This window comes from Aspergillus ibericus (genome assembly GCF_003184845.1).
Source record: "Aspergillus ibericus CBS 121593 unplaced genomic scaffold BO80scaffold_29, whole genome shotgun sequence".
In the NCBI taxonomy this organism is placed as follows: domain Eukaryota; kingdom Fungi; phylum Ascomycota; class Eurotiomycetes; order Eurotiales; family Aspergillaceae; genus Aspergillus; species Aspergillus ibericus.
The window spans coordinates 235,154-259,182 of record NW_020292127.1 but is presented as its reverse complement, the minus strand read 5'-3'; the positions used below and the strand labels follow the sequence as shown (position 1 = coordinate 259,182).

Genomic DNA, 24,029 nt, shown 5'->3' with positions numbered 1-24,029 from the left:
GTATCAGCTCCAGCTCAAGTGAACAAACAGCATGACAACTACAGTTTATAGACAATCTGGCAATTGCAATTTTCACAAGATCTGGTGGCATTGCGGCAATAGCACGGGAAAGATTGAAATTGTGAGCAAAATCAAGGAGCACAGTGTAACGATTCACCTCCCTACCCACCCGCCTGACCACAGTCGACTTGAGTCCATCGTGCGCTCACGCAGACCTCATCATCGCTGGTTTGTTTAGAGCAATATCATGTGCCTACTGATCTGGCATTTTAAATAAGGACGGGAGATGAGAGTAGGTATTTAATAAGGAATCCGTTCATCCTCAAGGTTGTATAGAAGGCCCTCCCAATGCGGTAAGGTGCATTCAGTGCAACTCTCGGAACGGCAAAACTAAGGGGCGACCCACTAGTCCGCTTCAAGATAGCTCTCTGGAGCAAGGCAAGTCACGGGAACAACCCCCCATTATTCAGCGGGGCCGCAATGCTGATTGGCCTGTTGCTGACAATCGATTGGCGGACATTGGGCGGCCGGAGTCGCTGTCCAACTCCGGCCCCCCGACTTCGCTGCGGAGGCCCCGGCCCTTTTTTGCTACCGGAGTCACTACACTACCTGAGTCAACTTATTTTCTTCCACCTGTTGTGCTAGAGGGTTCACAAGGTCTCTCCGTGTGTTTGAACGGAATCACCCCGCTGCACCCTTCTCTACTCCATTGTCCTGCGATTCGCGTGCACTAGGACGGCAATGCTTCTTTCCCAAACCCGGGGGCGTATGCCCTCCGCTCTCCGGAGCATCGCCAAGCGCTCTTTGCTCAACAGGTATGGGAAATAACCCCAGAACACAAGTCTCATCTCAATTCTTCCATATCATGCGCTGATACTAGCTTTTTTATCTTAGCCGCCCTTTGTCGACCACTGTGCCGAGGCAGAACTCCAGCGATGACGAGTATACCGGTCTCAACAAGGTCTCCCGTCACATCACCCAGCCCATCTCGCAGGGTGCCTCCCAGGCCATGCTGTATGCAGCTGGTCTCACCGAGGCGGACATGAACAAGGCCCAGGTCGGCATTTCCTCTGTCTGGTACAATGGTAACCCCTGCAATATGCACCTGCTCGATCTCAACAACCGCGTCCGTGAGGGTGTCCAGAAGGCCGGCCTGGTTGGATTCCAGTTCAACACCGTCGGTGTCAGTGATGCCATCAGTATGGGTACAAAGGGAATGCGCTTTTCCCTGCAGAGCCGTGACCTAATCGCCGACTCGATCGAGACGGTCATGGGTGGTCAATGGTACGATGCCAACATTAGCATTCCCGGCTGTGACAAGAACATGCCCGGTGTGTTGATGGCCATGGGAAGAGTAAACCGTCCCAGTTTGATGGTGTACGGTGGTACCATCAAGCCCGGTTGTGCTTCCATGCAGAACAATGCGGACATTGATATCGTCTCCGCTTTCCAGGCCTATGGCCAGTTCTTGAGCAAGGAGATCACCGAGCCCCAAAGATTCGACATTATCCGCAACGCCTGCCCAGGAGGTGGTGCTTGTGGTGGTATGTACACAGCCAACACTATGGCCACCGCGATTGAAGTCATGGGCATGACTCTCCCTGGTTCCTCTTCCAACCCGGCCGAGTCTGATGCGAAGTACCTCGAATGTCTTGCCGCCGGTGAGGCCATCAAGACCTTGCTCAAGGAGGACATTCGTCCTTCCGACATCCTTACTCGCCAGGCCTTTGAGAACGCCATGGTTGTGGTCAACATCACTGGTGGCTCCACCAACGCGGTTCTTCACTTGATTGCCATCGCGGACTCTGTTGGCATCAAGTTGGACATTGAGGACTTCCAGTCCGTCTCGGATCGCGTGCCTTTCCTGGCGGACCTTAAGCCTTCCGGCAAATACGTCATGGCTGACCTTCACAAGATCGGTGGTACGCCCTCTCTGCTCAAGTTCCTGCTCAAGGAAGGTCTCATCGATGGCTCTGGTATGACTGTCACTGGTCAGACTCTGGCCAAGAACCTGGAAAATGTGCCCGACTTCCCCGAGGATCAGAAGATCATCCGTCCCTTGTCCAACCCTATCAAGGAAACCGGCCACATTCAGATCCTGAGAGGTACTTTGGCTCCTGGTGGCAGTGTTGGTAAGATCACCGGTAAGGAAGGCCTGGTTTTCACTGGAAAGGCCCGTGTCTTCGACGACGAAGATCACTTCATCGAGGCGCTCGAGCGCAACGAAATCAAGAAGGAGGACAAGACCGTTGTGGTCATCCGCTACACTGGACCTAAGGGTGGTCCTGGCATGCCCGGTAAGTCGCTACAGTCAATCTTTTCCCCACCGTATTCAGTTTCAAGTGTCCTCCCGTTGTTACACTAGCTGATCATTTCCTATCAGAGATGTTGAAGCCCTCTTCCGCCCTCATGGGTGCTGGTCTCGGACAATCCTGTGCCCTGATCACTGACGGACGTTTCTCCGGTGGCTCTCACGGATTCTTGATCGGACACATCGTTCCGGAGGCTGCCGTTGGAGGCCCCATTGGTCTGGTCAAGGATGGTGATGTCATCACAATTGACGCTGCAAAGCGTGTTCTGGATCTTGATGTTAACGAGACTGAGCTCGCCCAGAGAAGAAAGGAGTGGGAAGCTGCTAGAGACGCTGGCAAGCTGCCCCCCACTGGCCTGACTCTGAGAGGTACTCTCGGCAAGTACGCTAGGTATGTATCCTTTGGTGTCATTGCATCGTCTAAATATCCGACGTTACCTCTTAAAGTTTGTCATGCTAACGTTCCTTTAGAACCGTCAAGGATGCCAGCCACGGCTGTATCACCGATTCTCTCGAGTAAGGTGGAAACATATGTTTTTCTGCACTCTTCCTTACGACCGTAAATTCCTTCGAAAGTAAACTATGTCTTATATCAATGTTCTTTTTTTCGGCTTCTGGGATGAGTTTGGGTCGATTTAAGTCTGGGACCACGCGTGGCTACTGTTTTGTATAGGCGAATTCAAACGAACAAAAGTGTTGCTTGTTATGACCTCTGAATGGTCTCGAGTGTATCTACTAAATATCATGTATACGAAATAATACTGTTAAATATCACCTCCACCTTGTAGTGTCCTGTTTAGAACCTCTAGGCTTCCATGGATCGTGTCGCACGTGGTCGGCGAATCACATGACTGTCGCTTAGTGTTTGCAGAGTTTGTAATTTTTCTTATCGGGTTCTACTCCATACTGAGGGGGGAAATCTTTCGACTCGCCTCCACACCAAATCAATCGGTTCACATTCCCAGGCTCTAGCTGGAGTTTGTCACCATGGCTCCTGCTCCGATCGCGTCCCCCTCAGACGATATTGCGACCGTTCTTCAACTGGTCAACCCTCCCCAGATTGCCCCGCATCGCTCCCATGACCCCTCCAACAATCAAAAGCGGAGCGATCCCTTCCAGTTCGGCTCCCGGTACCTGGAAGAAGGAGACGATGTGTTCGAGTTCAACGCCTGGGATCATGTAGAGCCTGATGATGAGTTCAAGGCTTTCGCAGAGGTGCAATACTCCAAGCAGCGCGAAACCCCGGTTTCCGATTTCGACAGAACCCGTTTCAACGCCGACCCCGCCAAGTGGTGGAATCTCTTCTACAAGAACAACACTGCCAACTTTTTCAAGAACCGGAAGTGGCTCCGCCAGGAATTCCCAATTCTTGCGGAGGTCACCCAGCCCGACGCAGGCAAAAAGGTCGTGCTGGAGGTCGGTGCTGGCGCCGGAAACACCGCCTTTCCATTGCTGGAAAACAATGAGAACCCGGAGCTCATGGTTCATGCTTGCGATTTCTCAAAGACTGCTGTCAAGGTCATGCGCGAAAGCCCGCATTACAACCCTAAGCATATCACGGCTGATGTGTGGGATGTTACGGCACAACCGGATGAGGACAGCAATGGGCTCCCTCCCGGTCTCACTGAGGGCTCCGTCGATGTCGTTGTCCTGATCTTCATCTTCTCTGCCTTGGCACCGGAGCAGTGGGAACAGGCTCTTCGCAATGTGTACCGCGTGTTGAAGCCGGGCGGACACGTTCTGTTCCGCGATTACGGGCGGGGCGACTTGGCGCAGGTTCGGTTCAAGAAAAACCGTTATATGGGCGAGAACTTCTACGTTCGTGGTGATGGAACACGAGTATACTTTTTCGATCGTGATGAATTAGAGAACATGTGGGGTCAATGGACTCCGGAGAAGGGCCTGCCTGCAAGTGCGACAACAGAGGAAATCAAGGAACCAAGTGAGCAGGATGCTACCGACAAAAAGGGCGTCTTTGAGGTTAACAAGCTGGGGGTCGATTATCGGTTGATCGTTAACCGTCAACGCAAGCTCAAGATGTACCGCTGCTGGATTCAGGGACATTTTACCAAGCGTGGAGAAACTGCCACAGCTGATGTCACGAAGAGCGAATCTTGATGTTTTCGTGCCCTTCCCGCCACAACCCAGTTCGATGTCCTTGGAACTGAACGGCGAAATTCACAAGGCAGCCACTCTTTCTGGACCGGCAGGCACAGAGCCGGCTCTCCTTTCCGTGCGATGTGTCGAACAGAAGAGTGTTCCATTGGACAAGACCTTTGATTAATTCAAGCATTAATTGCAACCTCACAACTGGAAAGGACGAGGCATCCGGCAGATGGTCACGCCCAGCAATGCTGTCGCATTCAACGATAGTCCAGACCCTTGGCCGGATGGTGTGACAGTCTTTCAGCGGAAGCATCCTTGCGCTGGAAATGAACACATAAACGAGACCTGATCCTCCATTGAGGATCTGATGATACCCATGATGATAAGATAGAGTCTAGACTAGAATTTTATGGGATTACGTTCTTCAGGGAAATTTACATGATTCCATCACGAGGTCAAGACCAAGTCTTGCTAATTAGGTGGGCGGCGAAAGCCTTATCTTATCCAACGTATCACAAGCTTAAGCAGGATGACCGGCCCTATCGGCATTCTTGAAAGACCATGGCAGGGTTACCCATGGCGGTGGAGGCACCTGATACAGACACCTTCGTCGGCGTCTGCACGTACCAAGTCATAACCATTCCATTGACTCTGCAGACACAAACATGCACAGTGTCTCATTTCGTCAGCGGATGTCTAAGCCAGCGTGGCTGATGGATTGCCCCGGCTCTGGGGTCTGCGGGTCGTTGGAGGTAAGCACCTCAAAATGCGGAGTAAGGAGAAGAGATATGAGGAGACAAGAGCGTCCGTCCTCAGAAGCGACAGGTAAAAAGGGATCAACAAGCAATCGGGCGGATGCTTTCAGCACCACGCGGGGCATGCCACCGACCCGGAATTCCCTTGCGTTGCTTGGTATGTGAGATTTCTCATTCCTGCACTCGTCACCCGCTGATTTGCTTCGATTTCGAGACCACAGATACTGTCTCACCAGGGCTCGGGTCCGCTCACTTTAAATTAGCTTTACAGCTGGCGGCTGTTCATTTGGATGTGAGACCAGGTATTTGTTGTGTTTATACTTGAACAGCAGACGACTCGATCATAACACACATGATGCAGTCGTCTGAAAGAAAAAGCGCCATCACCAGGACTTCGACCGCGTCGATCCTCTCCTCTTCCGTCGAAGATTTATCTTACTCTATCTGAAGCCGATCTCTTCCCGTCATCTGAGCGGCTTCATTTGACGCAATCCGCGTGCCATTCGGGGAAGGTGCTCACTGCTTCCACTTGTTCCGGCTTGGATCCGAGTAAATTGGCCGGTCCCAGGCGCAGCCACGGTAAACCTTATAAAAATAGGTCTCTTGATCGCTAGTGAAACGGCCAATTGAGCATTCGTGGATCCTCTTGGTTATACCCTTCATGACGTACGTCGCCCACACCTGCCAGTGATGGAGTCATGTTCCTATGGCGCAAGTAGATCCAGATGTCTGCTATTGAGAATCTTCCTAATCTGGCGATAAGTAGAGGTCATCCGCATGCGACTTCGCAGATCATAAGTGGGATATAATAAAGCCGTGCGTCCACGGCCCTGCGGGACAGACCTGCTATCTCCCGCCTCTCTGTTTCGCTATACCCACTCTCAAATTGTGTTCCTTTCGTTTCTGGCCGTTCACGATGAAGTTTGCAAGTTACATTTTAACGACCGCCTCACTTGCTGGCAGTGTCCTGGCTGCCCCCCGCAGTGGGCTGGCGGACAGAATCCGAGCCCGGTCACTCTCCCGTCAGTCTCGCCCTCTAGCACCAGTTCCAGGTGATAAAAACTCCGAGGAATACAGACTAGCCGGAGCCTCCTCGACTGTCACATACAGCAGCAACTGGGCGGGCGCTGTGCGTGAGCAACCACCTCCACAAGGTACATATTCAGCTGTGACAGCAACCTTCCGTGTACCAGAACCCACGGGGACGGCTCAATCTGGCACGCAGGCAGGGTCGGCCTGGGTCGGAATCGATGGCGACACGTATAGCGCCGCAATCCTCCAAACAGGGATTGACTTCTATGTGGACAACGGGCAGACGTACAATGACGCCTGGTTCGAATGGTACCCGGACTATGCATACGACTTCAGTCTTGAGGTGAACACTGGAGACATCATTGTGGCCAAGGTGGAAGCTCTCTCCCCTAGTCAGGGCGTAGCTACGATTCAAAATCTTTCGACGGGGAAGAAAGCGACGCAGACAATCACCGCGCCTGCTGCGACGGCGACGCTTGGTGGTCAGAATGCCGACTGGATCGTGGAAGACTTCCAAGCAGGGGACTCAATGGTTTCGCTAGCAGACTTCAGCGAGGTCAGGTTCTGGGGAGCGCAAGCTGAGGGAGGAGGGTCCACCTGGGGAGTGAAAGATGCATCGATTGTCGAACTCAAGCAGGGCAACCAAGTGTTGACGGAGGTGGACGTGCAAAGTGATTCGGCCTTCACTGTGAAGTATACAAGTTGATGTGAGATGCCTGGTTGGTTTTCTCTTTCATTGGATCATTTATTTGTGGCGTGTGAATTTGATGTTGAATATTTCACAACACTTTATATGATGGCCAGGCTGTACTTTGGTTGCTGATCTGCGGGTCTCGGCTATTTGGGCGGAAGAAGGCTATATGCGCCTCGGATAGTACATCGCCGCATTCTATGACCGCATGTCTTCTTGACCTGCTTTATATATATCCAATTTTCATCCCTCCCTCCACTCCCTTTGACAGGATCCTGTCCAGGTCAAGAGAATCAGACCCTCAAAAATTTTTCTTGCTTACGACTTTCCATCATGTCTTGTATGTATCGATTATGCCGGTCACTTCGGCCCGGCCGAGGCGCTCCCCTGCGACCGCTCTCGTTACAAACGTCGACACGATGCGGTTTCTCCACCAGCGCTTCACGCCCGTTGATGGAACTGACAGGCTTCAGCGAGGAGCAGCTAACAGTGCGCGATGCTGTATCGGCCATCTGTGCCAAGTTCCCCAACACGTACTGGCAAGAATGCGACCAAAACGAGCGTGACCCTCAAGAGTTCCACGCCGCTTTCGCCAAAGATGGATGGCTGGGGATTGCACTACCCGAGGAGCTAGGAGGGGCGGGCCTGGGTATATACGCATTTTCCACCTGGAAGAACATCTCACTGACCGAATCCAGGAATCTCGGAAGCGACAATGATGATGCAAACCATCACCCAGTCGGGGGCAGGCATGGCCGGCGCGCAGGCCATCCATGCTAATGTATACGCCACACAACCGCTGGCTCGGTTCGGGACGCGTGAACAACTTGGAGAGACGATTCCCAACATCATCAACGGCACATGGCGCACATGCTTCGGTGTAACAGAACCCAACACCGGTCTAGAAACACTGAAGCTCAAGACACTGGCCACCAAGGATCCTTCCCGGGACGTTTACTCTGTGACAGGTCAGAAGATCTGGATCACCTGCGCCCAGGTAGCCTCGAAGATGATTCTCCTGGCGCGAACGACGCCACTAGAGGAAGTGACCAAGTCTACTCAGGGATTGTCTATGTTCTGCATTGATCTGGACCGTAGCAAGCCGGGGCTGGAGATGCGCAAGATCAAGAAGATGGGCGGACGAGCAGTGGACGCCAACGAGGTCTTCTTCGACCAGTATGAGGTTCCTGCGCAAACGCTTGTTGGACAGGAGAACGATGGATTTCGAATCATCCTGCACGGCATGAACGCCGAGCGCTGTTTGTTGGCAGGCGAGGCATTGGGGCTGGGATATGCGGCACTGGAGCGAGCAGCACAGTACGCAAAGGAACGTGTAGTTTTTGGACGGCCTATCGGGCAAAACCAGGGCATTGCGCATCCGCTGGCGGATGCATATATGAAGCTGGAGGCGGCCAAGCTGGCGACGTATCATGCGGCGCGGCTCTATGATGCATCGAAGCAGGATGAGACTATCCCTTTACACTCGGTCGGAGTGGCATGTAATAGCGCTAAATACCTGGCTGCCGAGGCAGCGTTTACGGCGTGTGAACGAGCGGTGCTCAGCCACGGGGGCATGGGGTACGCCATGGAATACGACGTGGAGCGGTATCTACGTGAGTGTTTGGTGCCACGGATTGCGCCGATCAGTCGCGAGATGATTTTGAATTATGTGAGCGAGAAGGTGCTGCAGCTGCCACGTAGTTACTGAGGTTCATTGATTGATTGAGTGCTTGGATCTCAGGCGATTGTTCTAAATATATATACTAGGTCGTGGCCTGCGGCCACGACCTACGGTCTCACACACAGCTCAAGGCATTCCAAAGCGCATTTTCTTACTAAAGCAGACAACTCTCTCTAAATTACATGAATAATGTACACAAGTTCTGCAAGTTATATAGAGGCACGCAGGGCCTCACGCAGGGCCTCACGCAGGGCCAGCAGCGGACGATGTAAGCAGAAAGGGAGAAAAAAGCAGCAAAAGGAAATAGCAGAAACGAAGTCACATTATCTGTGAAATATAAAATCTAATAAGAAGCCGAGTTTGTGAAACCTTTAGACCAATAAGAAGCAAACGGGCTGGCAACAGACCTAGTAGGAGCAAACCTAGAGTTACTCAGCGCTAGCGCGCTTCGTAAACTAAAATAACTCCAATTCATGACATGGGCGGACCCATGCATACTAGATATCCTTTGCTACCATATATAAGAATGAAATATCATCAATGTCCCAAGACTGAGATCCATGTAAACCAGAGAGAGCGTCTGCTACTCATCATGACATCCAGCATGCCACCTTAGTAACTCCAGCTGGAAGGTCAGGAGTAGTTAACTAGTTATAAATCGATGCTGAGTCACCTCGCTCCCCCTCTCCGTTTCCCAGATGCCTTGCCTTGAGTATCCTTTCGCATTGCCCAACAAATTATTGAGCCTCGCCCTTCATCCATTCACAGAATCTTTATTGATGTCAGCAACACAGGTCTCTAGTGCCAGCGGCAGGAAAGAGTTCTGTTGCACGTACTGCAAGAGAATATTCCGAAAACTAGAGCATCTGCAACGCCACACAAGACGACGTTCGTATTAACTTTCCATGTGGGATGACCGCACTAAGTGAACATTCTTCCCAGACACAAATGAGAAGCCTTTTGCCTGTCACTGCGGTGCATTGTTCTCTCGTCGCGATCTCTTACGCCGCCATGAACGTATTAGTTGTCACTCACTCACTGTGGATGACGATGAGCAATCGAGACCGCGCCAGGATCAATTAGCCTTGAATAATAGGCCCGCAAATGATGCCGAAGTTCACTACCAATCACCCCATTCTCTAGATTCCTCTACTAGTATCCATCCGGGCCGAATACTTGGGTAACTCATAGTTCTTCCTCTTTGCTTCTCGACATGGTACCATAACAGCTTTCTTCATGCCCTAACGTGATCTAGACCTGACTCTACTCCATCTGAGAATCATTTTACTTCTTCTGTACTGGCACAAGTTCTTCAACAGGCTGGTGAGCTACTGCCGTCATTCTCAACCGCTACGGATTGACAGCTAATGAATAAGAGCATCGGGAAGGATATGGTGAAAACAACACACAAGGACCCTCCGATGCATTCCCCACTATCTTTCCCTCTCCCCAACTTTCTCTAGGTGTGTGACGTTGTGCTTAACATGTACTCTTATGAACAATATCTGACAGTCATGCAGCTTCACAAATTGTTCCACACTTTGCGAGTCCCAGTGTCAGCACCTCGGACCGGTCCAGACTACTCCTCTCCCTGGCGAGAGTAAATCAAATCTTTCCTAAACCCGACCTGCCATCGAGCAGCGCATTAACGCGCTATCTGGCTGGATATTTCACTGGGTTCTATCCCCGCTGTCCTTTCACACATGCTCCGACCTTCAAGCTTGAAGCATGTTCGCCAGAGCTTTTCTTAGCCATGATGGCCCTGGGTGCCATGGATAGATTTGAGGTTACAGCGGCAATCGAGTTGTTCCATTATGCAAAGGCCCTCCTGTTCAATAGCCAACAACAGAGGGCGCAATTTGAGACGAGGCGGCCAGTCGTTTCACCAAGTGATGACTCCGCACTGAAAAGGCAGTTAATCGATGAAGTGCGCTGCTTGCTTTGTCTTGCACATTTTGCCACATGGCAAGGAGACCCAAGTCTCAAAATTGAGGCTTGTGTCTTGCAGAGCTTACTTGGGCAGGCTCTACGATCAAGCGGCTTGGATGAAACTCCGCAAACTCTGCAGTATCTTGACTGGGAGCAGTGGGCCCAGCAGGAATCTGAGAGACGCACCAAGCTATTTGCCTTTTGTTTTCTCGGGCTCCAAAGTATTGCCTATGATATGCCACCCAGCATTTGGTGTGACGAGATTAATTTGAAGCTACCATGCTCTTGTCCAGAGTGGACAGCACCGGACGGAACAAGCTGGAGGTTGCTGCGACAAGCTACTCCCGGTGAACAAGGAAATTTTCATGATACTCTAGACACACTGTTGTCTCCCGTGAGTCAAGTCGACCACCCCATCTCAACTCCAACGCCTGTAGGGAATTATGCTCTAATCCACGGGTTGTTGCATAAACTTGTGTGGACTCGTAAATCGGCCTCTGGTATATTGTCGCGGGTATCCTCACTGGATTATGAATCAGCGTTCGAGTAAGCCGCTATCTTGCCATACTTAAGCTCAGCCTACAATAACGATTGCTAACGCGCCCTATAATTTCTCATTAAGGTCTGCTCTGCGAAAATGGACGTCCTCTTGGCAACAAACCCCCGAATCCAATCTGGAACCGCTAGATCCCAACGGGCCCTTACCGTTCACATCGAGTGCTCTGCTGAGCCTTGCATACGTTCGCAATTGCTTTGATGTGTCTCGAACGAGGAAGATCTTCACATGGGCCCCGACCGAAATTGCCCAGGCGCTTCGAGCGTTGCCGCCCGTGGACCGCAAATGGAGTTCGCTTCTAGCAGCTTATCATGCGACGCATTTTCTCGCCACATTGGTCAAACTTGGTGTTCAGTACTTCAAGCACAACCAATCCATTCTTTGGAGCATCGAGGCTACACTTTGTGGTCTGGAATGCTCCATATTTCTTGAACAATGGCTCCACCGGGTGCAAGATACCATGCACGATATACCCTTGACCGGTTCGTGCGTATCCCAACATAGCTTGTAGACACTAATGTTTGCTAGATCATGAAGTACGACTCGTTGACTGGATTAAAGAAGTGGTTTATGAGGGTTTATCATCCGTCAACAACTGTTCTTTTGACAGGACTGGCGGACCTGCCAAATTACCCGACCAGATCATCACTGTGTGGTCCGAGATAATGCAGGGTAACTCACCATTTCCGTTCATCAAAATGATAAGCGAAGTACTTGTTGAGTATGGGCGGTTATCTGCAAGGAATTGACAGCACTGCCGGCGGTGATGGAAGGGCTGTGAGGTATTTCCAAATCTGCGACAAGATATCAGATAAGTAATGGACTTGGGGAAACCAAAGTCAATCAGGTTTCTTACACTGAACGGGAGACAGTATGCAACGTGAGTGTTGATACTGCCGGTTAGATCGGAGAAACTTACATGAAAATTCTCGGAGCTACTCTGAGCGATTGAGTGATCAAGTCTATGAATAGCGAGTGGATTGCAAATGAGTATTACTGACGGCATAGTAATCACGCAGTTGGGGATTCATAGATGCAGACTGAGCTTTCTCCAAATTTGGGGAAAGTGGGTCCCAGGGCCTCGTTTGGAGATTTGGGTTTCTCTTGTTCCCCAACCCTATACTGTGTAACATCATGTAGGTGTATCTACTTCATGCATGGGTACAGAGTAATTGCTAATCACGGATTTATCAGCAATGGGTTTGGTATACCAAGTTTGTAGGATGGACCTGCCATCCAGAAATAAAAGAGCTGGACGTCCCAGCTCGAAGTGATCTCTATCCATCAACAGTGCATCTTCCATTCAAACAACTCATTCAAACAACTCATTCAACTCACATCAAATCAATCACCATGTCCCAAACCGTCATCCGCATCAACGGTCCCCGGACCTCCGTCCGCAACCTCAAATCCTTCACCGAAGACATCCCCGTCCCCACCAAACACGAAGTCCTCATCAAAGTACACTCCGTTTCCCTTAACTACCGCGACATCGCCATCGCCACCTCCGGTTACCCCTTCCCTGTGAAAGACAACGTCATTCCCTGCTCCGATGCCGCCGGTGTCATCGTTGACGTTGGCGAAGGCGTCCAGAACCTCGCCAAGGGTGACCGCGTCGTCGGCACCTTCGACCCGACCAACCTCTTCGGCCAGCAAACGAACTGGCTCAATGGCCAAGGCGGGCCCGTCGACGGTGTTCTCCGTGAATACATCACCCTGCCCGCTACCGCGGCCGTCAAGATCCCCGAAAACTCACCGCAGAGCTTCTCGGAATGGTCGACCTTGCCTTGCACCGGTGTGACGGCTTGGAATGCCTTTTATGGTAATGTTCCGTTGAGACCGGGACAGGTTGTTTTGGTACAGGGTATGCCAACACCCACCCCATCCCATTCGTGAACAAAAGCTGATGAGGCTACAGGAACCGGCGGCGTCTCTCTCACGGGCATCATCCTCGCCAAAGCAGCCGGCGCCACCACCATCGTGACGTCCTCCAGCGACGAGAAACTCGAATACGTGAAGCGCAAATTCGGCGCCGACCACGGCATAAACTACAAAACCCACCCCGAGTGGTCCAAGGAAGTCCTCCGCCTAACCAACAACGAAGGCGTCGACTACATTCTGGAGAACGGCGGCTCCGGCACCATCGCGGAGAGCCTGAACGCGGTGAAAATGGGCGGTAATATCTCGGTGATTGGGTTCTTGTCGCAGGCGAAAGAGATGCCGGATGTGGCGGGGTTGGCGTTGGCGAAGGGCGCCACGGTGCGAGGCATAACGGTGGGGTCGACGCAGTTGTTGCAGGAGGTGGTGCGGTTTGTGGGCACGAAGGGATTGCGGTTGCCGGTGGAGAGGGAGTTCGGGTTTGGGGTGCAGGAGGCGGTGCAGGCGTATGAGTATCTGGCGTCGGGGGGGCATGTGGGGAAGGTTTGCATTAAGGTGGCGGAGGAGGGGAATTGATTGAGTGTGCGAGGTGGTTACTATGTGATGGAGTGAGGAATAACTACATGGCTTTCTTGCAATACACTAGAGTCATCATGTCAGGGTGGATCTTTCTCGGCAGAACCTTTCAGTTCCTCACAGACATTCTAAAAGATACCTTTCCTGATTTTACACCCTCTCCTATGCCACACCAGATCATCATCTATCCTCATCCCTAAGACGCAGACCATTAACCACACTAGCCTCTTGCGGTCGAGTATAAGCCTCGTTCTCACATCTCTCGTTTATCCTACCTATTGAATTAACCAATCGGACAAGACTATATAGATTAAGTGTTTCAGTTAGGATGTCTCCCAGACGGTGTGGATAATCTCTGACTAGTATTTATATAGAGCTACTTATGGTTATGATTATTGTAGAATAGATGGTCGTAACATACAAGAATTGTAATAATGCACAGATGAGGGGTTGGTTTTCTTGATAAGTTTCTCTTTCATGATAGTAAGATTGTTGGTGTTCAGATAAGAGTCACGGTGGGTACATTTACAATGTCAGATGGTATCTTAGGGGGAGCAGTGTCTTTGTAATGATTCAGTCAATACTGGAGTGAGCATTGAGATGCATATCTCTGGAGATGTTGACATTGACTGAACTTCTCAGACCAAGCGGAGATCAGGGACGCAGATGGAAGCGTTGCCAAACTGGGAAGACCTGCACGTATTCATTCAATGCGTTTGGTGATTGGTTGTGCTTCTTCGGACTATCGAACTTCATTAATAACGAGGAATCTCACAGTTGCAGGGTACACGCCTCATTCGTCCTGTTCGGGGTATTCATATGGACGTGGATGACCGGCAGTAAGAATTTTGTATAACCTGAGCTACTACTACTAGTAGTAGTGATAGGGTTGATCTGAAAAGATACTATAGTATATCTCAGGCTACTTTTGCCGTGAAGAGCATGCTCTACCTGCATGTCCGTTCTTGCACCGTCAATCTTGGATCAAGAAGATTCAATACACCAAAAATAGAATTCAATGAAATATATTGTATGTCTATACATCTAATTTACATCTACCGCAAAGTGACCAACTCCTCCGCGCTGGTCGGGTGAATAGCAACACAGTTGTCGAAATCCGCCTTGGTGGCACCCATCTTCATCGCCACACCGAAGCCCTGCAGCATCTCACCAACACCGAGACCCAGAATGTGCAGACCAACGACCTTCTCCTCGGGTCCGGCGCACACCAGCTTGAACTCAGTCGGGTTCTTGGCCTTCTCCTCGGCCGGGAACACGCTGTAGTACATGGCCGTGAACCGGGTGTGGTAGATCTTGATATTCTCGTCGCCGTAGCGCTCGCGGGCTTCAGGTTCCGTAAGACCGATGGTGCCAACTTCGGGGTGGGAGAAGACGACGGTGGGGATGTTTTCGTAGGAAAGCTTGTCGTCACGGTGCTTTTCGGGTCCGAAGAGGCGGTTGCTGAGCAGGCGGCCGGCGGCGATGGCGACTACCGGGTTGTTAGTCAAAGAGTGGATCAAAGATGAGAGGAACCTTACCAGGAGTCAATTCAGCACGACCGGTAACATCACCAAGGGCATAGACGCCTTCTGCGCTGGTGTTCTGGTAGTCATCCACATCGATGTAGCCAGACTTGTTGGCTTGAACAGAGGTGCTCTCAAGGTTCAGCTCTTCGGTCTCAGGCAGACGACCCACAGCCCAGAGAAGCTCGTTGACCTCGATCTCCGATCCGTCGTGAGAGATCAGCTTCAGCAACTTGTCTTTGCCCTTACCGTCCCGCAGCAGCTGCACCTCCTTGAAGCCAGAGTGCTGCTTGTGAATATGAATGCCAGTGGCCTCGTACCGCTCCGTCATGGTCTTCGAGATCATGGGATCGAACTTGCGCAGGAACTCCTGGCCACGGATGAACATGTGTGTCTCAACGCCCACCGCACCCATGACACCCGCCAACTCAACCGCGATGTAACCCGCACCAACGACAGCAATCTTGGGGGGCAATTCCTCGATCTCAAAGAACCCATCACTGGTGATACCGTGCTCCGCGCCCTTGACATCGGGGATGGCGGGCCGTCCACCAACGGCAACCAGGACGTGAGGCGCTCTGTACCGCGCCTTGCTTCCATCTTCGAGGGTCACCTCGATGACCTTGGGTTCGACAAAGGTGGCACGGCCGTGAACGAGATCAATGCCCTCATTGCCCCAGTTGCGCTCATAAATACCATTCAACCGCTTGATCGTGGCGTCCCGGAGTTCCTTGAAATGACGGTAGTTCTTCGCAACGTTGGCGTCGACGTCGTATCCGTAGTGCTTGGCGGCGTGGAGGTTCTCGTTGATGGAGGCGAAGTTCCAGGTCATTTTCTTGGGGACGCAACTGGAAAGATTTCTCATCAGCCACAATCCCACAGTGTGCAGTACCGAATGAAAGACCCTTACCCAACGTTGACACAGGTACCTCCCGCGCGACCACTCTCCACGATCAACGTCTTTGCGCCGTAGCTGGCGGCTCTACGTCCGCTACCACTACCACCGCTACCACCACCGATAACGATGTAGTCATACTCCTTGACCTCGATGGGAGCCATGTTGCTTGAGTCAAAGACTGGGGACGTGGATGAGAAGTGTCTAGTGAGAGAAGAGAGGCGGGACACTGCGGGGGACGAGGAGGAGCGTAAAGCCAGGGTGCTTCGTCGGGGAAAAGTGCTAAAAGGTGTCGCGGTAGCAATGTCTTTACCCTGACGCAATGGTGTAGTGGTAAGAGGAGAGGACCGGAGTAAAGACGTTGGAGCGAGACGGAGCCGGTTCTTGAGTGCCTGCGCGGGAAGAGGGCGGAGGGAGGGGCAGGAAAGCATGGGGAGCTAATGGGTTGGTGTCGTGGGAGCAGCCAGGCAAAAAGATGTCAGACGCGGGCGGAGGGGCTCAACGCAGAAGCTGGCGGGGAACCCGGATGCTCTTTGCTTAGCGGAGGCGATTAGGCGATTTGTCACCACTCTCTCTGGTAATCAAACCCGACGGAGCTTAGAAATTGAAGCGCAATTGGCCTGGAATCTTATTCTTTATTGGATCATCAATCCTGCTTCTGACGCAATTGGCGTACTGGCCGGGAATCTGGGATTTCCCCGAGGATCGGCGCACGTGATGGCGTGGATTGATAAGCAGCTGGACACTGGCGGTCTGGACTGCTGTCGTGATGGTCTACTATGGGAAATATAAGAGGAATACGGAACTAGAAGATTCTTCTATATGCGCTTGTTAAGAATGTATCATGCATGGGTATCGATTGATGATTCCTGATCCGCCACGGCGACCCCAGGTCTCCGTCCGGACCAGCTCTATTTACAGCGCCTGCATGGCTATGCATGTGGTCGGCATCAATGGCGGGGTTCTGTCTGAACCAAGCTGCCAGAGACTTTTGCATCCGGTTTCATGACATCTTTGGGGTGTTCAACGTCTTTTCCAGTAGCCTCTACAGACGAGTCAGGGCCCTTCTGAGAACCTAACACCTCCTTATAGATCGGCTGCTCCTCTTCCTTCAACCCATACCCCGACGGGTCTCTTCGGATAAGAAAGTGCTGGACCCTGGCGTCCGACGACCCCATGTGGTTCTGCGTGCTTTCCCTCCGCCCTTTCAGGAGCCGTGAGGATTCTTCATTGATCTCCAAAAGCTTTTCTTCGTAGCCAGTACTGAGCTTGCTGATCCAAGACGCTTGGACTGCCCCGCCCATCAAAGTGAGAAGAATGACAAACGTTGCAAAGGTCCGATGGTCAACCAACGTCTCCTGTTTACCCTGATGACGATTGTGCCACCTCTCCCAGTCTTCCCAAGTTGCGTTCGCGTATATTGGACCGTAGTCACTCGAACCCGTTTTCGCCCAAGACGGAGTCGGGGTCTCATCGACTGAAGGGTGGAGGTTCCACCCAGTGCCATGCCGGTCGTAGGCTGCCCGTCTGCTCGGATCGGAAAGGATTTCGTGAGCGGCTACTAACAGGTGATATCGCTGGAGCCTCACTTCGGGGGTGATGTCTTTGCAGAGTGGATGCCCGGTACTTGGGCGATCCGGGTGGTAGACCTTGACCATTTCATAGTAGCGAGTCTTCGAATAGGGCGCCGTCCGATCTAACTTGAACAACTCATATGGTGTAAATGTTGGATTTGACGGCCATGAAAGATCCCTGGTCGATGAATCAGACGCAGTGGCGTAGCGTCTGGCAGCAGGCCGAGACGGTGAGAGAGCACGAGACCGTGGCGATGGGATGCATGGCGAGTTCAGTAACTGCAGTCCACCACAGCAAAGGACGTTGGGTTTCCTGAGCATGGCCGCATGATTTCACATGGAGAACTTGCAAGGTCTTCCCCAAATGCTTCGACTGAGGGGTAGGTACGGGTTTGGAGGCCCCCGGGATTGTTTGGCCCGTTGATGCATACTGCCGGTATTTCCGAAGTTCGGATCTCCACATGAGGTCATCACGTGCGGGTCTTCTAAGCTCCAAAGCTTCCCGCATGAAAACCAGCGTTCTACCCCCTTCGCCAACTGGATTCGCTGTACAGAAAATGCCTGAATCACGCGATGACTACGGTCGGAGACGACACCGGTCTCCGTCCGGCTCGCCAGCTCCCGACCGTGACCGACGACAGCGACTTCGCGACGACGACCGTGGCAGCGGTTCAGGACGCCGCGACTCTTATCGAAGCTCCCGCAGAGACAGCTCTCAAAATCGGTCATCCCGCAGTCCGGCCGATCGAGGTAGCCACAGGAGAGATCACGACCGCCGTCGCAGAGAACGCAAAGAACAGGGAGATGCCTCCGGGGACGACCAAAGACGACGTCGACACACTTCCGACAGAGAATCTTCATACCGTCGTCATCGCGACCGGGATTCCTACGACAAGAAGGAGAGGTCTTCTCGAAGACGTCGCGATGGCTCGCGATCTCGCTCACCTGCAAGACGCTCGCGGAGCCCGGACACGCGTGCTCCAGTACGATCCAAGCAACCCCTACCTCCTCAAAATGACGCATATACCTCATCCGAAGTGGCACGGACGGGAGAGTCGGCGGGCCCTCCTCCCGAGAAGGAGAAGCCCAATTTCGGTCAAACCGGGCGGTTGGCTGCAGAGAGCAATACTGTGAACGTGAATGGAAGCTCTATTGTTCTCAAGTACCACGAGCCTCCGGAGGCACGCAAACCCCCAGCAAAAGAACCTTGGCGGCTATACGTGTTCAAAGGAAAGGATCTCCTGGAGATGGTGGAATTGGGAATCCGCAGTTGCTGGCTCGTAGGGAGAGAGCAAATGGTGGTTGATTTCCCCCTGGAACATCCAAGTTGCTCTAAGCAGCATGCCGCGCTTCAATTCCGCTTCGTCGAGAAGCGGAATGAATATGGTGACCGAATCGGACGTGTTAAGCCCTACCTTATCGATCTGGAGAGCGCCAATGGCACGACAGTGAACGGTGATGCAATTCCTGCTGGACGTTATGTTGAGTTGCGGGATAAGGATGTGCTCCAGTTTGGCTTGAGCTCTCGGGAATATGTTCTCATGCTACCCGAGCCTGAATAGGCCTTTAACTTGGAATGGTTTATTTCGACCTATCCACGCTACGAATATGCTGGGGCATGGCCCCAAGTTCACATATACAACTCATCCCAACTCATACCTCGTCAGTCTACCATGTGCTTATCAAAGCTCCGGATAAATGTGTCGTCCAATGCTTGCATTTCTAGCTGGCTGGTCGAGATAACGGTGTTGGTGAACTTGGTAATGGCTGCTGCGAGATCACTACAAGTGATTCGCATGGTCTGACTGGTTACTGTGTCGGGCCGACAGATCATTTTTATTTTCTGGACCCAGGAGGTCTGATTGCTAATGAAGCCGATTACCCGTCTGCATTCTTACGTATGAAAGATTACGAAAATGACGCACGTATAGGAGACAATAGCTCTAAATGAGAGAAAGAGTATACATCATAAGAGACATTCTTCGCCTTCCTCTTGTAGAATCACGTTATGGGCTTTTGTTTAGAACTTCAAGCGTAATCTGTTCCATAATATTTCGTCCTCAGCAGCAATCACATTTGAGCGGTTCTCACCAATCACAGAACCACCACGAGCTGTGTAGGTAGTATCTGGCTGGAGGTGGTTTGAATATGTTGATATGATGCTAGAAACCCGGAAGCCTTCATAGCTTGAAGTAAGGATTGGGTTCGCAAGTTGTCCGACAAGATGAAGGAGGTATCCCTGACAAGGTCAGCAGCAAGCAAGGATTGAATAGCATACATTACCAACACTTGCATGTTGCTGGACTACTCTGCCCGTTTCGAATACCAACTTACAGTAAGGACAAGGCAATTGCGTCGCCTGCATCCTCCATGACTAGATGCAAAAGCAACCACACTTGTGGTTGTGTTTGGCTCAGAAGAAATACCATAAAAGACACCATTGCAGCATTGGAGGCAGGAGGTAGTGAGAGCTTGTTTAAAAACTAGTAATCTCAATACCGGCTTCCAATCTCAGAGAATAGGGAGGCGGCTAGATAGACAGTATTACTGGCTAACACATCTGCTTGACAACTCAGGAGTGGCCTTTCATATCACACAACAAGTCACTAACTGTAGCGTAGACATCTATTTTATGTGCAATAGTGTGCATCGCATGCTCTTGTTCCTCACCGCTCCAAGTGAAGTCCTCAATGATTTTACTAATTTCAGAGTCACAAGTGATAATTTAGTTCAAGTAAGAGTTCATGAAGGTCATGCCTACAACACGTAAAGCACATCAATGCTAAATTTGGAGGGCGAGATTATGTGTCTCTCTATTAGGGGGGTTTGCAGCCAAGTCAGTATAGATTATGATGGGAGATAGATAGCAATCGTGTCAGATACAGTGGGAAGATGTCCAAATGATATTAGACCTACTGTGATCTATACATACCATATACACTGAATTGAAAGTTAATGAGTGCCACGCCCGTGGTTGGTTACGATTTCTTAATAACCCTTGGACGGTTCTACAATGTTCTTACGCCTTATTTTGCGATTGTCCTTACCTTAACAATACACCAACATCACCAAAGAGGGACTTAACACTAAACCGACAGTCACTTTACCAGAGGTTGGCAGGCGGTAACTCATGGACAGTGATCTAACAGCAACAATGATAGATTTATCAAGTGGGATAGAAACTATAATGAAGGATACACTTGGCTACCACCGCATCTGTTCACCAGAAGTAAGGTCTCATCTCTTCTCAAGAGTCCGCAGTGGTCAGACTAGTCAAAGATATGGGGCTCCAACAAGACTAGTAAAGGAAAGTGAGCATAGCTGGATATTGTCGGACATTCGACATCCATCTTGCATATCTTTCCCATTCTACAGAAGACACTCCTGAGATCAATGTCCATTCTCTTTAGCACTTGCCTCCAAAGCATCAAAGATCTTATCTACTGTTGAGTCTTCAATAGGATCCTCAATATCGACCCAGGCTTCAGCAAGGTTCTGGTGACTATTCTTATTGGCTAGATCTTTAATTGTTCGATTGTCAGCATTTTTGTTCGGTTGAACGTAGATTTTGACACGTTTGTCGACCTGCATGCCCCTGTCAATACGAACTCCAATGGAACTGTCATGATTTCTGGCCGGAATAATCCGACTACCTGCGGCGTTGTTGTCTCCGACTGCGGGACGTAAAAGCTTCAGTCTCGTAGAGGATACTTTGCGTACCCCTCTGCCGAAGTGAGAGTATAGCGTCGAGGACTGCACCCATCGTCTTTGTTTGATGTCGTTAGATGTGAAGCTTACTTCAAATATGCCATGATTGACTGACCGATTTTCTCCCTGCTAAGGTGAAGCGTGATTTGAGGGTGTGACTTGGCTCAGGGAATCCTCTTAATCAACCTCTTGTTTACTTTGATATTTCAGGGTCTGATGCATTAATATGTACCTTTGGAGTGATTTCGCCTCGAACATGTAAATACAAGGTACGCAGAGCTCCAACTGTCACCCGAGAAGTTCAGACGCAGGCTTCGGTTTCGCGCTTCTACTGGAGGCCAGAATTTCCCATGATACCTCAGACCTACTTATAATGCTTTCTCACCTTTGCAACTTCCGAGGAATAGTTCACCAGAGCTATCCAACGGGCCTCTACAAGGACTTCTCAGGGGCCTTTCAAGGGGCTTCTAAAGGAGCCTTCCAAGAGCTTCACAGGAGCCTTCCAAGCGTTTCCTGGGAGCCACCCAAGGGCTTGGGGCCTTCCTGGCCGGCAGTGTAACCAAGCCGCGCTTGGCAGTACTAAGGGCAATGTTTGTTATCGGCTCTCTAATCGTCATGTGATCCAGATTTTGGTATATACTAGTCACATCACACTCCCACATCACAGTGTCTTAACCAACGAAGAAAGTCATGCCGTACATTCAACGACATCAAATCATGTCTCGCGTCCTGTCAAGACTGACCATGAGCTCGACTATATACTTTCGTTCATCTCAGCAGGTCCGACCCACAAGTAGTCGACCGAGTGACACAAGCAGTCACTACTTCAACTACACATCTGGTCGTTGGCTTATCAATGAAGCGCGGCAACTCGAAAAGCGTCATATCAAGTTCGACGTTTCAGCGCTACAGCGCATCTCCGGTCAATTGATTGGAAGTCAATGTGTTCGAATGAACAAAATACCCGAGGGACTCTTCAACAAGGTGTTTTCCTTACAAATGGAGAATGGCAAGGAGATTTTGGTGAGAATTCCGAATCCGAATGCTGGCCATCCACATTATATTGTGGCCAGTGAAGTCGCAACACTTGACTTTGTACGTGGTCTCCAATCCTAGTCTCGCACTGTGATATACGGATATCGAAGTAATGAAATTATAGCTTCGGACCGTTCTCGAAATACCGGTCCCCCGTGTTCTCTCGTGGAGCTCTTCGTCGCAACCTAACCCAGTTGGTGCTGAATATATTGTGATGGAGAGGGTGGAAGGGCGGCAACTGAGCGAGGTCTGGGACGATATGTCGGAAGCTCAACGCTTTGGGCTTGTGAAGAGCATAGTGGCTATTGAACGGAAACTGGTGAAAGCAAAATTCGCGTTACATGGCAGCTTGTACTACAGAGATACATTTCCGAAAGGAAGAAGAGTTGCCGCCGTCGAAAGAGCAGACCAAGAAGGTCAATCTAGATTTGTCCTTGGGCCAACAACTCAACGGTCCTTTTGGGATGACGAAAAAGGAGCCCTGGATATTGATAGGGGTCCTTGTGAGTGCATCTTTGGCATATTCTATTCAGAAATTGATTACTGTATTGACGAAACAGGGGAAACTGTCGAGGAGTACCTCTCAGCTGTCACAAACCGTGAAATAGCACTGATCCGAAATACGCGTAGCAGGTCCAGCAATGACACTGTACCTTTCGGCAAAACGCTACAAAGGCGTGATGTTCATATACAGCTCCTTGAGCAATTCCTAACGGTGCTTCCTCACATCCTACCACCAGAAGAAGTTCTTTCTCCAGTGCTATTGCACCCTGATCTTCATTCGAACAATATTTTTGTTGATTCCTCCGACCCTTCTAAAATATCTAGCATAATCGACTGGCAAGCAGTCCACACTGCCCCATTATTCATGCAGGCAAAATTTCCTTCAATCTTCAACTGCGATGATATATACCCATGGGGTGCTGTCCAACCTAAACTACCCGAGGATTTCGATACTCTCTCGCAGGTCGAGAAAGGGCAAGCCGAAGACAAGCTTAGCAGACTCAGGTTGAAGAAGTTCTACGAGCTGGCTTCACGGAAATTCAACCCGGGTCTTATCCATGCCATGGACAAGATGAGGAACGATAATGATCCTACCACTTTCATATTTGACATCGTCGGTCGAACTTCTGAAGACGGTCCAATCCCATTAAAGGAACTCCTGATACAGGTGTTTGAGAAATGGGACCGAATTATGGAACGACGAGGTTCAACACAGCCGTGTCCCATTTGGTTTTCAAGAAAGGATATCGATGAAAGTCGGCAGAAGGCCGAATCTTGGGCCGCCGCATTTGGTGACTTTGAGAGATTGCGCGCAGAAGTTATTGGTGAAGATGGCTGGGTCTCCCATGAGGACTACAAGGAAGCCCTGAGCAGGTGGGAGAAGAACAAGACCACTTTGGAGAGTTTGCGAGAAGGTTTAGAGTCTCTCATGTGACGTCAGCAAAAACGCTACTCTCAACAAAAGATTCCTTGTATAGAGAATGAGCAGGTTAGTGCCAATTTATAGGTTGTCGAACACAGGGTGAGTGATTCGGCTTGCACCTCTGTAAAAAGTGCTGCACTGCTTGGGACTCTCGAACCTCTAGCCTATTCAACGTTTCATGGAAATATATAGGATAGAATACTATCGACATGCTACTCATAAACAAGTTTCAGAATGCATGTCACGTCTTTTTAGCTCCCTCCCAGAAAAATTTGGGACTGCTCAGGAATCACTCAGTGTCTCACAGTGAGAAAAAGCGCCGCCAAGTTAGACCTAGAGCGGAAAGGGAGCCC

At 50.8% G+C, this 24,029-nt stretch overlaps 11 protein-coding genes across 11 annotated transcripts; 8 read left to right on the top strand and 3 right to left on the bottom strand.

The window, feature by feature from the left end:
• The first annotated feature begins 598 nt into the window (after positions 1-598).
• ilv3 (dihydroxy-acid dehydratase ILV3) lies at positions 599-3,084 on the top strand. Its single transcript, XM_025722774.1, has 4 exons — positions 599-815; positions 895-2,297; positions 2,384-2,702; positions 2,783-3,084. Exons 1-4 carry the CDS (start codon positions 742-744, stop codon positions 2,829-2,831), a joined length of 1,845 nt encoding a protein of 614 aa, XP_025573671.1. The 5' UTR covers positions 599-741; the 3' UTR covers positions 2,832-3,084.
• Positions 3,085-3,298: 214 nt separating this feature from the next.
• Positions 3,299-4,429, top strand: BO80DRAFT_359566 (tRNA(Thr) (cytosine(32)-N(3))-methyltransferase; the record flags this gene model as incomplete). Its single annotated transcript, XM_025715931.1, has 2 exons — positions 3,299-4,185; positions 4,255-4,429. The coding sequence occupies 2 exons, from the start codon at positions 3,299-3,301 to the stop codon at positions 4,427-4,429; spliced, it is 1,062 nt and encodes a 353-aa protein (XP_025573670.1).
• A 1,330-nt stretch (positions 4,430-5,759) lies between these two features.
• On the top strand, positions 5,760-7,132 carry BO80DRAFT_128231 (A4/G1 family peptidase). Its single transcript, XM_025713558.1, has one exon. The coding sequence runs from the start codon at positions 6,089-6,091 to the stop codon at positions 6,908-6,910; it is 822 nt and encodes a 273-aa protein (XP_025573669.1). The 5' UTR covers positions 5,760-6,088; the 3' UTR covers positions 6,911-7,132.
• Positions 7,133-7,143: 11 nt separating this feature from the next.
• Positions 7,144-8,603, top strand: BO80DRAFT_466260 (acyl-CoA dehydrogenase family protein; the record flags this gene model as incomplete). Its single annotated transcript, XM_025722773.1, has 2 exons — positions 7,144-7,544; positions 7,594-8,603. The coding sequence occupies exons 1-2, from the start codon at positions 7,229-7,231 to the stop codon at positions 8,601-8,603; spliced, it is 1,326 nt and encodes a 441-aa protein (XP_025573668.1). The 5' UTR covers positions 7,144-7,228.
• Positions 8,604-10,100: 1,497 nt separating this feature from the next.
• On the top strand, positions 10,101-12,083 carry BO80DRAFT_128205 (fungal specific transcription factor domain-containing protein). Its single transcript, XM_025713557.1, has 3 exons — positions 10,101-11,051; positions 11,128-11,543; positions 11,590-12,083. The coding sequence occupies exons 1-3, from the start codon at positions 10,330-10,332 to the stop codon at positions 11,808-11,810; spliced, it is 1,359 nt and encodes a 452-aa protein (XP_025573667.1). The 5' UTR covers positions 10,101-10,329; the 3' UTR covers positions 11,811-12,083.
• A 331-nt stretch (positions 12,084-12,414) lies between these two features.
• On the top strand, positions 12,415-13,515 carry BO80DRAFT_359377 (zinc-dependent alcohol dehydrogenase family protein; the record flags this gene model as incomplete). Its single annotated transcript, XM_025715927.1, has 2 exons — positions 12,415-12,918; positions 12,973-13,515. 2 exons carry the CDS (start codon positions 12,415-12,417, stop codon positions 13,513-13,515), a joined length of 1,047 nt encoding a protein of 348 aa, XP_025573666.1.
• Positions 13,516-14,525: 1,010 nt separating this feature from the next.
• Positions 14,526-16,582, bottom strand: glr1 (glutathione-disulfide reductase GLR1). The gene is made up of 3 exons (XM_025717930.1): positions 15,949-16,582; positions 15,054-15,886; positions 14,526-15,004 (listed from the first exon to the last, which is right to left on the bottom strand). Exons 1-3 carry the CDS (start codon positions 16,362-16,364, stop codon positions 14,571-14,573), a joined length of 1,683 nt encoding a protein of 560 aa, XP_025573665.1. The 5' UTR covers positions 16,365-16,582; the 3' UTR covers positions 14,526-14,570.
• A 176-nt stretch (positions 16,583-16,758) lies between these two features.
• On the bottom strand, positions 16,759-17,920 carry BO80DRAFT_426603 (J domain-containing protein). Its single transcript, XM_025719807.1, has one exon. The coding sequence runs from the start codon at positions 17,826-17,828 to the stop codon at positions 16,884-16,886; it is 945 nt and encodes a 314-aa protein (XP_025573664.1). The 5' UTR covers positions 17,829-17,920; the 3' UTR covers positions 16,759-16,883.
• Positions 17,921-18,038: 118 nt separating this feature from the next.
• Positions 18,039-19,470, top strand: BO80DRAFT_385559 (putative FHA domain protein SNIP1). The gene has a single exon (XM_025716988.1). The coding sequence runs from the start codon at positions 18,065-18,067 to the stop codon at positions 19,067-19,069; it is 1,005 nt and encodes a 334-aa protein (XP_025573663.1). The 5' UTR covers positions 18,039-18,064; the 3' UTR covers positions 19,070-19,470.
• Positions 19,471-19,527: 57 nt separating this feature from the next.
• Positions 19,528-21,319, bottom strand: BO80DRAFT_436215 (uncharacterized protein; the record flags this gene model as incomplete). Its single annotated transcript, XM_025720947.1, has 8 exons — positions 19,528-19,693; positions 19,842-19,978; positions 20,119-20,206; positions 20,269-20,320; positions 20,440-20,447; positions 20,615-20,649; positions 20,952-21,273; positions 21,306-21,319. The coding sequence occupies 8 exons, from the start codon at positions 21,317-21,319 to the stop codon at positions 19,528-19,530; spliced, it is 822 nt and encodes a 273-aa protein (XP_025573662.1).
• A 640-nt stretch (positions 21,320-21,959) lies between these two features.
• BO80DRAFT_466254 (phosphotransferase enzyme family protein) lies at positions 21,960-23,688 on the top strand (the record flags this gene model as incomplete). Its single annotated transcript, XM_025722772.1, has 3 exons — positions 21,960-22,310; positions 22,375-22,753; positions 22,811-23,688. 3 exons carry the CDS (start codon positions 21,960-21,962, stop codon positions 23,686-23,688), a joined length of 1,608 nt encoding a protein of 535 aa, XP_025573661.1.
• Between the last annotated feature and the right edge of the window lie 341 nt (positions 23,689-24,029).

Coding starts and splice junctions, on each gene's coding strand:
- ilv3 (XM_025722774.1), top strand. CDS start 742: ATGCTTCTTTCCCAAACCCGGGGGCGTATGCCCTCCGCTCTCCGGAGC. Junction 816..894: donor AAGCGCTCTTTGCTCAACAG/GTATGGGAAATA, acceptor TTTTTATCTTAG/CCGCCCTTTGTCGACCACTG. Junction 2,298..2,383: donor GGGTGGTCCTGGCATGCCCG/GTAAGTCGCTAC, acceptor ATTTCCTATCAG/AGATGTTGAAGCCCTCTTCC.
- BO80DRAFT_128231 (XM_025713558.1), top strand. CDS start 6,089: ATGAAGTTTGCAAGTTACATTTTAACGACCGCCTCACTTGCTGGCAGT.
- BO80DRAFT_128205 (XM_025713557.1), top strand. CDS start 10,330: ATGATGGCCCTGGGTGCCATGGATAGATTTGAGGTTACAGCGGCAATC. Junction 11,052..11,127: donor GATTATGAATCAGCGTTCGA/GTAAGCCGCTAT, acceptor TTTCTCATTAAG/GTCTGCTCTGCGAAAATGGA. Junction 11,544..11,589: donor GCACGATATACCCTTGACCG/GTTCGTGCGTAT, acceptor AATGTTTGCTAG/ATCATGAAGTACGACTCGTT.
- glr1 (XM_025717930.1), bottom strand. CDS start 16,364: ATGCTTTCCTGCCCCTCCCTCCGCCCTCTTCCCGCGCAGGCACTCAAG. Junction 15,887..15,948: donor GGTACCTGTGTCAACGTTGG/GTAAGGGTCTTT, acceptor AAATCTTTCCAG/TTGCGTCCCCAAGAAAATGA. Junction 15,005..15,053: donor TCGTGCTGAATTGACTCCTG/GTAAGGTTCCTC, acceptor ACAACCCGGTAG/TCGCCATCGCCGCCGGCCGC.
- BO80DRAFT_426603 (XM_025719807.1), bottom strand. CDS start 17,828: ATGCTCAGGAAACCCAACGTCCTTTGCTGTGGTGGACTGCAGTTACTG.
- BO80DRAFT_385559 (XM_025716988.1), top strand. CDS start 18,065: ATGCCTGAATCACGCGATGACTACGGTCGGAGACGACACCGGTCTCCG.